Here is a 13,355-nt window from a genome sequence, read left to right as displayed (position 1 = left end):
GTTTGGAGATGTGGAGTTAAATCGGCCAGTTTCAATACCTTGAACTTGAAAAAACATTTGAAGACGAAACGTGAACGAACACAACGAGTTTGAGCCTGCAAGAGCAGGACTGCTATCCAGAGGAAGAAGGCCGCTGGACCGGAGCAACAATCTCTGGTCAGTTCACTTCGTCTACTTTACTTTTATTGTCTTTTACTGAAAGAAATGCCGCAGTAATTTGGGAAGTGTTTCCAAAGTATTGTAACCACCTTTCAGAAATAGAAATAAGGGACTCCCACCTCCCGAAAAAAAGGAGAGACGGGATACTGTGGTCAACTATTATTACTAAAGATACACGATAATATCGGCTACCGATAATTATCGGCCGATAATGGCAATTATGACGTCACACAGATAATACAAATAAAAAATCAACCGATAATGCAATCCGATAATTATATACTTGATTTAGCCTCCAAATGTGCGCAACCAAGCAGTTTTCTCCACTTCTTCACTGCCGCCTGCTCAACCCCTCCCCTCTCTGAAGCCCCTGTGGGAGGAGGGGTTTAGGAGTACGGCGTCATAGAGGAGGCGGTGTTACACATCAGTGTTGACACTGTTGAGGCGCTCTCACTAGCGTGCGTTGCTTTTCCCGTGTGTGAAATGAAATAAACGATGCTCTCGCCATCTACAAAACAGTTCCTCAAGGCCTAAAGAAAGCGTCCTCATTGAACACCACTAGCACTAACCCAGCAGCCATTTAAAACTGCATCACAATGATTTTTGGAACGAATATGAGGCTGCTGCTAGCATGAATGCTAAAGCTATTGTTAACAAATAAACTATAAAGGAAGCTACGGGGCTTGTGACGATACAGAGACGCTGCGGTCCTCCCGGAGTCGGGGGGTTTGGGAATGCAGCCCAAAGCGAGTGGTAAACTTCCATCTATGGCTAAACACCTCACGAGATCGATAGTTGACAAGTAGCTGTCTTCCGACGGAGCCCGCCGGTCCGGCAGGCCGCCGCCGCCTCGCCCTAGGCGGGTAGAGGATGAGAGCAGAGCCATGCACCGAATGCGCCGCAGCGAGCCGGCCGGGGCGGGCGGATATCCGGTACGAACTTAGCTGCCGCCGCCACTCCGGTTCAAGACAGAGGCCTGGCGCGGGTGCTAATTTGGCAGCCGGGCGGACTGAAGGGCACAGGCGGGAGGAAATTCCCGAAATGACCCAATAGCCAAATCCCTGGATGAAAAAATAATGCAGTTTATACGACCTCGATTCTTCGTGAAAGACATGCCGATCACATCAGTTTTACCACGGACATTTACACAAGTGATGTCAACAAACCATGTTTATCATGACGGCACAGTGGTTAGTTGATAATTGTAACATGCACCAAACGACACAAAGAAGTCATCCAGTCACTAATGCATTCAGTACGCTTTAAATTTATGACGTCTTAATCAGATCATTCTTCTTAAATCTAGTCAAATAATTTTCCCCATCTTGTTTGAGTGTTGAAGACTAGTTGAATGCGCCAGATTATTCCACTTACTTGAACTAAATATTGCAATTTGTTCTTATTATGCTCCAAACATCTAAAAAAATAAGGTCATTTTCACTTAAATCAAGAAAAAATTGCTTTCAAATAATGTTTTGAACCATACATATTCTTGAATAAAGAACATTTCTGACATTTTTTATTTTTATTTTTATTTTTTTAGGATTATGTATAATAATTTATTGCTTAAAATAAGGCTGTTAATCTTATTTTCAGCTGGCCATTTTTCTTCAAGAAATCTGAGTGAAATATACTTGAAGTGCTGGCAGTTAATTTAACTTATTTCCAATAGATTTACACTGAAAACAAGGGACTTTAACTAGTCTTAAGGAGCTGTGTTTTTGCTGTGTAGTAATGTTATACTTTAGGAATGGCATACTTTTTAAGCCATTTTTGTGCAACTTATGTATTTACTCTGTAAGTAATTGTTGCCAAAAGTTTACCATTACACAATGTCAGACAATCTGTCTTTATTTAGATGTTGGAATTTACTACTACTACTACTTGTTCACATTTGATGTTGAAAAAAAAAAGAGCAATATTATTTTTGCACAGCAATATTTTCTCTTGTGTATACTTTAAAATTTTACATAAATCTTTAATAAAATTATCGGCTTGACATTATTGGTTATCGGTTGGAACGACGAGGAAATTATCGGTTATCGGTATCGGCTGAAAAATGCATTATCGTGCATCACTAATTATTACTTATAATTGTTATCGTCCGCAAATGCGGAAACAAGGTTGAACCTTGAAGCAGACAACAAGCGGGGGATACATAAAAGGGTTTAATGATTGCAAACAAAAAATAACACGCAATCGCGGGATAGTAGAAATAACAAAAGGAGTCCGTGACAGCAGGTCGACGGACAAACTAAGACGATAGGCGGCGGTTACAAACGAGAGCAGCACACTAACAGAAAAACCCAATGCATAACAAGCAAATGTAACGAGATTATTGTGCCAGATGTCAAATAGCGATCAGCAAGGCAAATATCTCTGCAGCCTTCTCTGAGATCACCCGTGCTTAAATGCTGCGTTGATGAGTCTGCATTGGATTCAAGTGCCACGCCCCCACGCCCAACAACAAAACACAATCTAACCAGCAGCAGAATGTGACAATAATTTCATGAAAGTTGCACTGTTTGGACTTTGAGAGGTTTTAAAAAGTTTATTCAGTTCATTCAGAGTTTATTATTATGAATTTATTTTTACTTTCTTACTGTTGGGCTAATATTATACATGTTTTATTAATTTCACAAATTTAGCACTATTTTGGCCTTTGAGAGCCAAAGGTTTATTCAACTATTGTCTACTAGGGTTTAGTGTACTTTTTCCTATTTTGCAAAGGTAAGCAACAGCCTGACAAAGCCTTGATAGCAATGATTTCACATCCAATTGTGTAGCTCTTTGGAAAAAAAAAAAAATATATATATATATATATATATATATATACGGGGTGGTATCGGTATCGGCCGATACTGCACAGCCAGGTATCGGTATCGGGGCCAAAAAATGGTATCGGTGCAATACTAAATTTAATAATAATTTCTTGGTGATCAAATAATAATGCCCTAGTCAAAGCAGCATCTATTTGATGCTATTGTTCCCTCTTCAAATAGGCAGACCTTGATGTTGATGTTGTAGTGCAATAGTTATTGTTTTATTGAGATGTATTTGATACATTAGGGCCTGGCAGGTGGATAGTTTTATATATAGGCTTTATATTTACCCTGTGACAGGCCAAAAAACAACGAGCCAAGGACCTATTTGGTGCTGGGGACATTTGAATATACATAATACCTATTGATATAGTAATAAAATCACATGAATAGACCTGTCAGCAAACCTATCTACTGATGACAGGGCAACAGCAACAAAAAAAAATGTCGCGCTTCAACAAACAGGCAGTAGGAGTCCCCCTCATTTATCAGGGTCACCCCAGGATTGATAAATCTAAATTCAAGACTTTTAAGACCTTTTTTAATGCCATTTCAACCGAAAATTAATACTTTTATCGCACCCATTATTTAAATATTGAATCATATTAAAAAAATAAAGCATTGAACATCAAATTTAACCTCAATGACTAAGTGTGTTGACAAAAGAATGCACATTTACTGAAGATACAATTAAAACACATTTAATTATAAGGTCTTTCAGATTTTTTTTTCCCAGGATAAAATGGATTTTACACTATTTTTGTAAAGCAACTTCAGAAATTACATTTGCAATACAACAGGTTTCCCTTTTAAGAGGACCTAGTCAAGCTGGTAGGTTTGTGATTGTCAAGTTGGTCACCTTAACTGTAAAGTGCTTGGGAAAATCTTGCAATGGCGTACCGCAAGCAACACGTCACTTCCGCTCATTAATATTCATGACATTAGCTACTGTTGCTAAGTAGGGAGAAGCCACCGTTTGTCCCTAATTGGAAATGAATGGAAGCCGTGTACGAAGGAGATGTTTACAGCGCTAAACCTACCAATTCTCTCCGAAAATGATGTGCCTGGTGCCAAATTCACTGGCAAAGATGTGGAAGAACATAAAAATGTTCAGATAAAGAGATGACTTTAGTGTCGAAGGCTGAAAAAGACGAAAAAAAATGAGCCGACCTAAGCATAGCTTTAGCTTTTTTATCGACGCGACTGACAATGACATTCTCCTGTTTCAACAAGCTATCCTTTACCATCAGCCCTGTCTTTCTTATATATCCTCTGGTTGTCCTACGTCTCTTACCGTTCTTGGGGGTAATTTAGTTAGCTTTGTGTAGCGATCGCAAATGCTACTCAGTGACAGCCAACGAACATTTTAAATTTTTTCATTGATAACACATCTTAATCCTATAATTTATTTACACTTCCCCGTACTAAAGTTGTTTTTTTTAATATATATATATATATATATAAAACAGAAACGGTAACAGTGGCAGTCAGATACCATTGTAATTCTTTTCAGGTCATTTATTGTCAGACAGAAGCGTATGAAACGTGAATGGATTCGCCGAGCTGGTGTTAAAGTCCGCGAAAGTTGATTCGGTCTTCACATTTTTTCCTCCTGAATTTTTGGTTCCGAAAATGTATGAAGAAAACATCCTTCATGTGTCGTAATGTCTAGAGTCGTTTCTACAAGTTCCAAAAAAGCAATGCGTGATCGGCATGTTCGTTTTTGAAAGCTTACCGGAGAAAAGTAGCACTTTTTACGTTGGGTCTATGCGAGGGCGGGTCTATAATGTCCCACTTCGGCTTTACTTCCGCTTTACGATGCGACGTCACGGTCTTAAAATAGCCTGCGTGCGGTACGCCATTGGCAGTGAAAGTTTAAAAAACAGCCACTAAATGGCAGTAGTTTACCATTAATTACCACAAAATAAAAAAGCTACACGTCCATTTCCCTTGGTAATTGTTTTTTTCTGATCACATTGCAAGAAGTATACAAAACACATGTTAATCCTTTGTTAGCAGATAGAGAAAATCCATACTCTTATTCAATCAAGAAAAACATTTAAATATACCAGGAGGTGTACTATCACCTACATTATAATTTGCCTATCACCATGCCATGTTATTCAGATCAACGTTACCCCGCACTCGTTCCAATAATAGTGTCAACAGTGTTGTGTATCTGAGGGTGATGGTGGATCTACGATTCCGGTTTATCCATGCTAAGGCTAGTGCACCTGCCAATACCCCATTGAACATGGCTAACTCTTAAGGTAAAACTACGAAATTCACATTCATTCGAAAGGCAAACCGTGCAGAAATACATTATTGCATCTAACACATTTTAATTGGAGAAATTTGCAACTTACTTTGAAATGTTAAGCCGCGACCCAAAGTATCTGGATGCGACTTGGTCGCCGATCCAATACCTCACATGCTGGTCCAACTGTTTGGACTTGGTTGTCTTGTTGAGGCTTTCGTCAAACATAACAACTAAGGCATCTGAGCAGTTCCTTACGTTAGCACACAGTACTGTGCGATTGCCTGCTGTTGTGATGTTGATGCTAATGATGCTAACAGCTCGCACGCACGAGGTGCATTATGATTTGTAGTGCAGTGCATCGTAAAAATTCTACGCGTCATCTTCGTTATGGATAAAAAATATTAAAAAAACTTCGTCACGGATATAATTTAGGCTGCACTGAGATGTTCTTCAAAATTAAAACCACGGTGAAAAAATTCCAGACTTACGACAGCTAATTTAATACTTTTAATACCTTTAATAATGGAAAACTAAATTCAATGCTTTATCAATACTTTTAATAACCCGCGGGTACCCTGTTTATCAACAGAAGTCTATCAAATTTTAGAATCAGAGGGTCTACTTACGTCTTCGTAAAACCAAGGTTGCATTGTTGTAGGTTTTCAAAGCTGTCGTTGCTGAAATGATGAAAACAATGAGCAGATTTGGGACCTGTATGCATGCTCACAAAAACGGTCCAAACCTTTGCAGGAGAAGTTTTTTTGGACCACTCATAGAGTCTCGAGTCTTCCTGTGAGTGATTCATCGCTACACATCGAGATGGCATGACGAATCTTGCGAGTAAAACCCAGAAAATGTTTGCAATATATGAAAAAATTCCAGACTTACGACAGCTAATTTAATACTTTTAATACCTTTAATAATGGAAAACTAAATTAGATGCTTTATCAATACTTTTAATAACCCGCGGGTACCCTGTTTATCAACAGAAGTCTATCAAATTTTAGAATCAGAGGGTCTACTTACGTCTTCGTAAAACCAAGGTTGCATTGTTGTAGGTTTTCAAAGCTGTCGTCGCTGAAATGATGAAAACAATGAGCAGATTTGGGACCTGTATGCATGCTCACAAAAACGGTCCAAACCTTTGCAGGAGAAGTTTTTTTGGACCACTCATAGAGTCTCGAGTCTTCCTGTGAGTGATTCATCGCTACACATCGAGATGGCATGACGAATCTTGCGAGTAAAACCCAGAAAATGTTTGCAATATATGGCGAGGATAGCGTGGTGCTATATTTCCGTGTTCAGAGTGGTGGCGAGGCTCCCTGGAAGTTACGTCATCAGGTAGCGGTCGGCAGGGCGGCGCGTCCCTCATTGCTATGGTGTTGCTATGGCCATAACTCAAAAACTACGCGGTCAAATTTTTTTTTAATGTGACTTTTTGAGACAGCGAATGATGCATTTAATAGAATTCAACTGAGTAAAACACTCAAGAGCGAAATCCGAAAAGCTCTTCAGTTGCCCTTTAAAAGGGCAAATCTCGAAAGCAGCACGGTTTGTTTATCTCGGTCCATGGTGCGTTTGTGTCGACAGCCGTTAGACAGTGGCGAAAACATCAATATGATGCCAACACGATCGCAGACATCATCAGACGGAGACTACGAAGCTCGTCGCCATGGTCGTGCAGCAAGAAGGTGAGCGCAACAACAGGTGTGCCGAAAAATAGCCGCCCTGCGTGAAATGTCCCCCCCGGATGGGAGCGCCACACGGAAACGATTTTCTTGTACCGTGAATATGTATTACTTTACTCTGCTTGAACTAATAAATGTCATACCTGTGTGATTGTCATTGGGATATGGTCATGAAAACCTGTAAACTAATACATTTCTGTTCAAAGATGGTTATCTGGTCCAGTCCACGATTTGTTACTAAAATACATTACTAATATTTTGTGTAATTTAATTATTTAAAACTGATCTTACAGTTGTAAATCCATTACTGTAATGCGTCCATCGAAACATTTCATGTTTTCACGTCAATAAAGCGTTATAAATAGCGCTCCCGTCAGGGGGGACATTTCACGCGGGGCAGCTATTTTTCGGCACACACCGGCCCGTTGTCGATCAAGTTTCATTTTACAATCGTGACAACGGTGACGCTCAGCTGACCAAATGTCGGTTTATATTCGGGCCGGTGCCGATTTTGGGTACCCGACTCCTCATCGTGACATAAACTGGAGTATGATTGGAAATTTTGTGGTCTCAGGACGAGCTCTGACGCACAAGACGGGACCGGACGGGAGGAAACATTGGTTTGGGCATCAAATATGGATCTGGCGACTGGATCGACCGAAGCTTTTCCAAATAACGGCTTTTATGCAACTCATCCAATGAGTTTACAGCGTCTGAGAGCACCGGGGCTTCCATAATTTGCAAGTGAATCCACCTTTACAAACTATGCTCATTGTCAATACGACACACAATGACGGACAATATGGCGGCACAATACAGCGATCACGTGATTGTGTGACGTTGGTGATTGGGGTCTATAAGCGATCAAATAGAGAAAAAACGACGGCTGCGTTATAGCCCACACTGTAAACTGTTTTTTTTTTTTAGTTACATCCTTTGCTGAACGTCAATATAAAAACATAGTACAGCAAATATAATTCACTGTATGAGAAAAAAAATACATGGCGTCTCAACTAAACTTCATTTACTTCATTATTGTGTTAGCATTCAATACGTTTTCTTGAGCGCCATTTTGTCCAGCGACATCAGATTGAACCAACTTGGAAGTCAGGGTAGATATTTTTTCTCCGACTTCACGACTTGGACCTCCCAGTTCGAGTGGCGTTCCAATGATATTTTCCTCCTCGGAGGTCGGAAAAGTCCGACTTCCCACTTTTCTGGAACGCAGCATGATGTATAGACCCCACTCACCAACGTCACACAATGACGTGTCGCTGTATCCGGCCACCATATTGTCCGTCATTGTTTATCCGTTTTCTCAATGGTTTCAATTTGTCGTGCAATTTATAGTGCAATTCATGGACGCCCCGGTGCTTTCAGAAGCTGTAAACTCATTGGATGCGTTGCATAAAAGGCGCTATGTGGAAAATCTTCAGTCTATCCATTCGCCAGATCCATATTTGATGCCTAAATTGATATTTTGTCTTCTGTCTTCGCCGTCTCTGCCTGACATCTGCTACCCTAATATCTACAACTATCTTGTCCACAGAAACTCAGCCTATTCTCACGAAAGTTTGAAAAACATTAAGAGCAGCACTCTAAGCAACATTACCCCGTGTGACCCTTTACTTTCAATTTTCTAAAATGGCAACAATCAATAAAAAAAAAAAGTTGACTGCGATGGCCGACGCTTCAAGGATAGGTGGATATTGGACTATTTCCTCAATACAATACACAACAACTGTGTCTGCCTCATTTGCAAAGAGACAGTCGCTGTTTTCAAAGAGTTCGATGTGACGCGATTTTACCAAACAAGACACGCTGACATGTACGAAAACATTACAAGGAAGATACGCAGCGAGAAATTATAGCAACTTGAAGCTAGTTTAATTTCACAGCAGCGGTATTTTGCAAGAGCCGGAGTGTCGAAAGAGAACGCCACAAAAGCGAGATTGTTGAAATTAGGGCTGCAGCTATCGAATATTTTAGTAATCGAGTAATCGACTGAAAATTCTATCGATTAATCGAGTAATCGGATAAAACAAATATATTTTCAGGTGAAGAGCAATTATAGATATACATGAGAAAACAAGACATTTTATCATTTTCAGTCAATCAATGTCTTTATTTTTGATGTATATTGTTGAAAACAGCCAACAATTGCATCTCAGATGTAACTAGAATGAAAAAAAATGACTAATTCACTGGTTTCACTCAAAAAACCTTTAGATCTTATTTTAAAAAGTATATATATATATATATATATATATATATAACACCTAAAATGCCTTTACGCTTGATAACACACATCACTTAAAAGTTAGGATTTTTTCCCACGTTTTTCAATTGAATTTCTATTTGTGTCAAGCCATTTTTAAGTTCTAGTTAAGTTTTAAGTTAGTCTAAACTGTAAGTCCTGATAGGATTTTGAGTTTTTGCACTGTTCAAAATAAATGTATGATACAGGCTGTATTGGAGCACATTAGGGACTAGTGCTACTTGGTGTTTTATCCAGCAATGACTACTGAGCTAAAATTGATAGTTAGCATTATTGAGTTTGTATTTGACACCCTCATCACTCCACAACGCTATGCTATGTTAAAGCCTGTATGCAAGACACTTTAGCCACGCATCGAAAGTGGTCATAATTAATTTAAACCTAGCCCTCAGCAGGGCTAACGTAAGGTGAGCTAGTAGTGACAGTAACGTTAATCTTATATATTAGCGCTTTGCGCTCTTTATTGGCGCTTAGCGCTCTACTGCTTTAAGATGGCGGCTGTTTGCTAACGCTGCCCAGACGCGGCCTAGTCTGTCAATGTGCATCTAGTTCAACATACATGTGCTCTCTATGAGACTCATTGGACGCTACCTGCAACTAACGTAGCATGTGCGGGCTAGTATTTAGCAACGTCGGCGTCGTTTGTAGCGGTTGTCGGCTGCAGTAAGTTGTTTTTTTTTTTTGCTTCTTCCTCTACGCACGTGACATCAGCGCGTTGTCCCGCATTAAAAGTAGTCCGAGCAAAACGTGATGCTTAGAGCTGTCAAAATAAACGATTACTCGAGGTGAATAAAATTACTCGGATCAGTTTTTAAACTCGAGTTACTCGAGTATTCGTTTCAGCTCTAGTTGAAATTATGAATTTTAAAAAATAATAATAAAGCAAATGTGACACACAGAAGGGCTTGCTAAAAATTGTTTAAATATATTGTTCTACGTAAATCAGCCGAGGTAGGCCCCCACATTTTTACCACACCAAATCTGGCCCCCTTTGCAAAACAGTTTGGACACCCGTTTAACTGATGATCCGTAGACAAGGCCAGCTTCTTTCATCAGTCCCAGCTAAATATTATTCAAAAAATAATGATGGGGGAAGAAATAAACATCTTGAATTTGAAACTGTATGTTGTCGGCGATTAGCCTCGCAATGATCTTAATTGTGGTTGACAGCCCAAAACACACTAAATATATATTAAATGCATCTTATTAGGTATAAAATGACTACTATATAGTCTGTGGTGATTGTTTGGTGCCCAGTTTTCTCGTCGAATTGCAGCAGTCCATCTCGCTCTCCTCTCCGGGTCTCTCGGAATACGGTAGAACTTCAAGTCTCTCCGTCTATCTTCTCTGTTACTGCAACCAACCGCCACACACGCCTTCACCAGTTTGATTATTAATGTTAATGAGCAGAAAAACACGCCATAATAGGAGGAATTTACGTAGCGGTAATGAGTAAACACGATGAGCTGACGGACAATATGGCGCGGAGGCGTGGTTATGACGTCATGTGAGTGGGGTCTATAGTATTTGCGCGACAACTGAGTCTTGCTGCATTCCAGAAAAGTGGGAAGTCGGAGTTTTCCGACCTCCGACGAGGAAAATATCATTGGAACGCCACTCGAACTGGGAGGTCCAAGTTGCAAAGTCGGAGAAAAAATATCTACCCAGACTTCCAAGTTGTTTCGATTTGACGTCACTGGACAAAATGGCGATGCCCATGGAAACACAACAGACCGTGAATGGTAAAACATAATTTACACGAATATAAAATTATATTCATCTGTATCTATTTATTACTAAATTTTTAAAAAAAAATGAAAAAAAGGACTCTTCATTAATATTTAAAAAAAAAAAAAAAAAAAAAAACGGACTCTTCTCTGTGACTTCAAGTGCAGTGTGTGTTATTGTGTGTCTGTCAAAGAACACGACACATATTTTATGCCGGGGCTAGACACTCCGCGGTAGGATGGCTACTGGTAGTCAGACAACTTTCATCAGGTAAATAAAGAAAGTCTCAGACAACACATTGATGACACAATAATGAAATTAAATAATAAAATGTTCTCACGGTGAATTTTCAGATGATTTTTAAATTGACTTTCAACGAGGATGTAACTAAAGAGGGCAGTTTACAGTGTGTGCTATTTACATCAGGCGCCGTTTTTCCTCCACTATTTGATTGCTTGCGAGAAGGCAGGTTTGCTGTAGGTCAAGATGCCTTTTGATAAACATAATAAAAAACTTTTCGCGATCAGCCATCTTTGCGGTTTACATTCGCTTGGAACGCTTTGAGGTTGGAACTGGTACAGTGGTACCATCCGAGTGGGATAAATCAGACTTCCCACTTGTCTAGAAATAAATCAACTTACTCACCTGACATTTTGGGACTTGAAGATTGCTTGCTCGGCGACGTGTCGCTCCCAGGCTGCGCGTTGTTTGTTCTCTTTGTTAGCTGTTAATCTAGGCTAGGCTAACTTAAGCAGGCCTCGAAGTTTCGACGTTGACCCAAACGATTTGAAGCAGAAGCGAGATTGGACGGATTCTTGGCGTGTCTGAAAATGTCTGGCACCCTTCAATAGATCACCTTACGTCATGGGGTAAAGTAGACATAAAAAGCGGCTCGTCTTCCAACCTTTCCCAAAGCAGGGCCTTAGAAAGAGGGTTACGACACTCACATAGAGATCCATTATACGATTTTACTTCCGGGTACTTCCGGGTTACGGAGCCTCGTGTAGTTCCAAACATGGCTTCGACGAGAGCGAACCGCATTCATACGAATGGCTGACTGTAAAGTATATTCGGAGTTAAGTTGGTGAAAAAAACGATCCCTTTTGAATTTTCAACAGTCTGTATTCTATCAGAGGCGCTTTATGATGTATATGTTGAGCTTTATTTGTAGATGCGTAGCGTAATTATACATACATTTTATCTTGGTTGACGAGCGATGTTCTGCTACTTTTTAAGCTGAGTCTGCTTACTAGGAATGTATCGTCAGGGGTAAATTCATTGTCCCTACCTCTTTTAAGTTGTTAACTCTTTCAGAGGCCCTTTGTTACGTACACACTCATCTGTATTTGTGAGTACTTGTCGACGACCGGTGTTCGGCCATTCCTTACTACGCGGCGAAACGTTCTACACAATAGTGTTGTATCGGTCGCGAACGATTCGTTCTTTTTGAACGAATTGTTTGGGTGAACAAGACCGAACTAATCACCATCTGCACTGATTCGTTCTATGAAGTTGGTGCTTGTTCACTGCGTGGGAGGGCGTTGAGCAAGCGGCAGCGTCTTCTGACATCGCACACGACCAATCAGACGCCAGCCTCATCGCGGGCAGGGGAGGGACCGGAAACAGAATCAGGGCGTATGTCACTCACTTCCACGTGTGGCCAATGAGCAGCCAGCGTGCAGGCAGGGGGGCAAGACTGAGTTTTGTCACTTCCCGTTCAGTGACTCGGTCCTCCGGTTCCTGACCTAGCTTGCTGCTAACTTGACTTTCCAGTAATGAATATGCAGTGAACGAATCAAAAAATGAAAGGAAAGGACTTTGTCACATATTTGTTAACGTGGAGCCTATCAAATGCAGCTCAAAAAGACAAAAACACCACACAAATCTAGCGAGCATGGTTTAGTGTACTACTTTTCTCAACAGACTCGCGACTACCTATTACCACATACTATCAAATTTACAGTAATTTAAAACACGGGTAGCTACGAGGCAAGCAAAAGCTGAGCTGCGGTCGCGTGACGGCAATGAAGGGGGCAAAGAACTGTCACTATAAGGAGGCTTCATGGCAGCGATATTTACCTCATATGTGCACAGAAAAAAATATTTAGTATGATCACCATAATACTGATTTGCAATGAAACGGTATATACATGTCCATTTTTTCCAAGTGTTTTATTTTTTTTTTTCGTGTCAGGTGTTGGTTGGTTTGACAAATCATGTCAATCCGTCCATCATGAGCTACTCAAGCGCCCCAAAACAACGCACATGGACACGGGAGATGTCGCAATATGTCTACATTTTTCTTAACAGACTAATGAGAGTAGAAAGCCGATATCGTAAAGAGCAAACAATTATTTCTTGTCAGCATTTGACGATCTGAGATGCGGGGACGACAGGGGAGCGGACCTAATTATTTTATT

At 40.3% G+C, this 13,355-nt stretch overlaps 1 protein-coding gene across 11 annotated transcripts in view; it reads right to left on the bottom strand.

The window, feature by feature from the left end:
* Nucleotides 1–12,709, bottom strand: part of LOC130906331 (gastrula zinc finger protein XlCGF57.1-like) — a 33,700-nt gene extending 20,991 nt beyond the window's left edge. For 2 of the 11 annotated variants that reach the window (XM_057820559.1, XM_057820557.1), the window contains exon 1: nucleotides 12,224–12,709. Coding sequence is in view for 2 of the 11 variants with exons in the window: in XM_057820561.1 (XP_057676544.1) it covers nucleotides 11,581–11,587 (7 nt within the window). In the remaining 9 variants the exon portion in view is untranslated. Of the gene's footprint in view, nucleotides 1–5,867; nucleotides 6,229–6,267; nucleotides 6,319–11,580; nucleotides 12,003–12,129; nucleotides 12,177–12,223 lie in introns of those variants that run through there. The other 9 variants (XM_057820553.1, XM_057820554.1, XM_057820558.1 and 6 more) reach the window with 9 other exon arrangements.
* Between the last annotated feature and the right edge of the window lie 646 nt (nucleotides 12,710–13,355).

Source organism: Corythoichthys intestinalis, chromosome 18 (genome assembly GCF_030265065.1).
Source record: "Corythoichthys intestinalis isolate RoL2023-P3 chromosome 18, ASM3026506v1, whole genome shotgun sequence".
Classification (NCBI taxonomy): domain Eukaryota; kingdom Metazoa; phylum Chordata; class Actinopteri; order Syngnathiformes; family Syngnathidae; genus Corythoichthys; species Corythoichthys intestinalis.
Note: the sequence above shows the minus strand (reverse complement) of the source record. Positions and strands in the feature narration are given on the sequence as shown.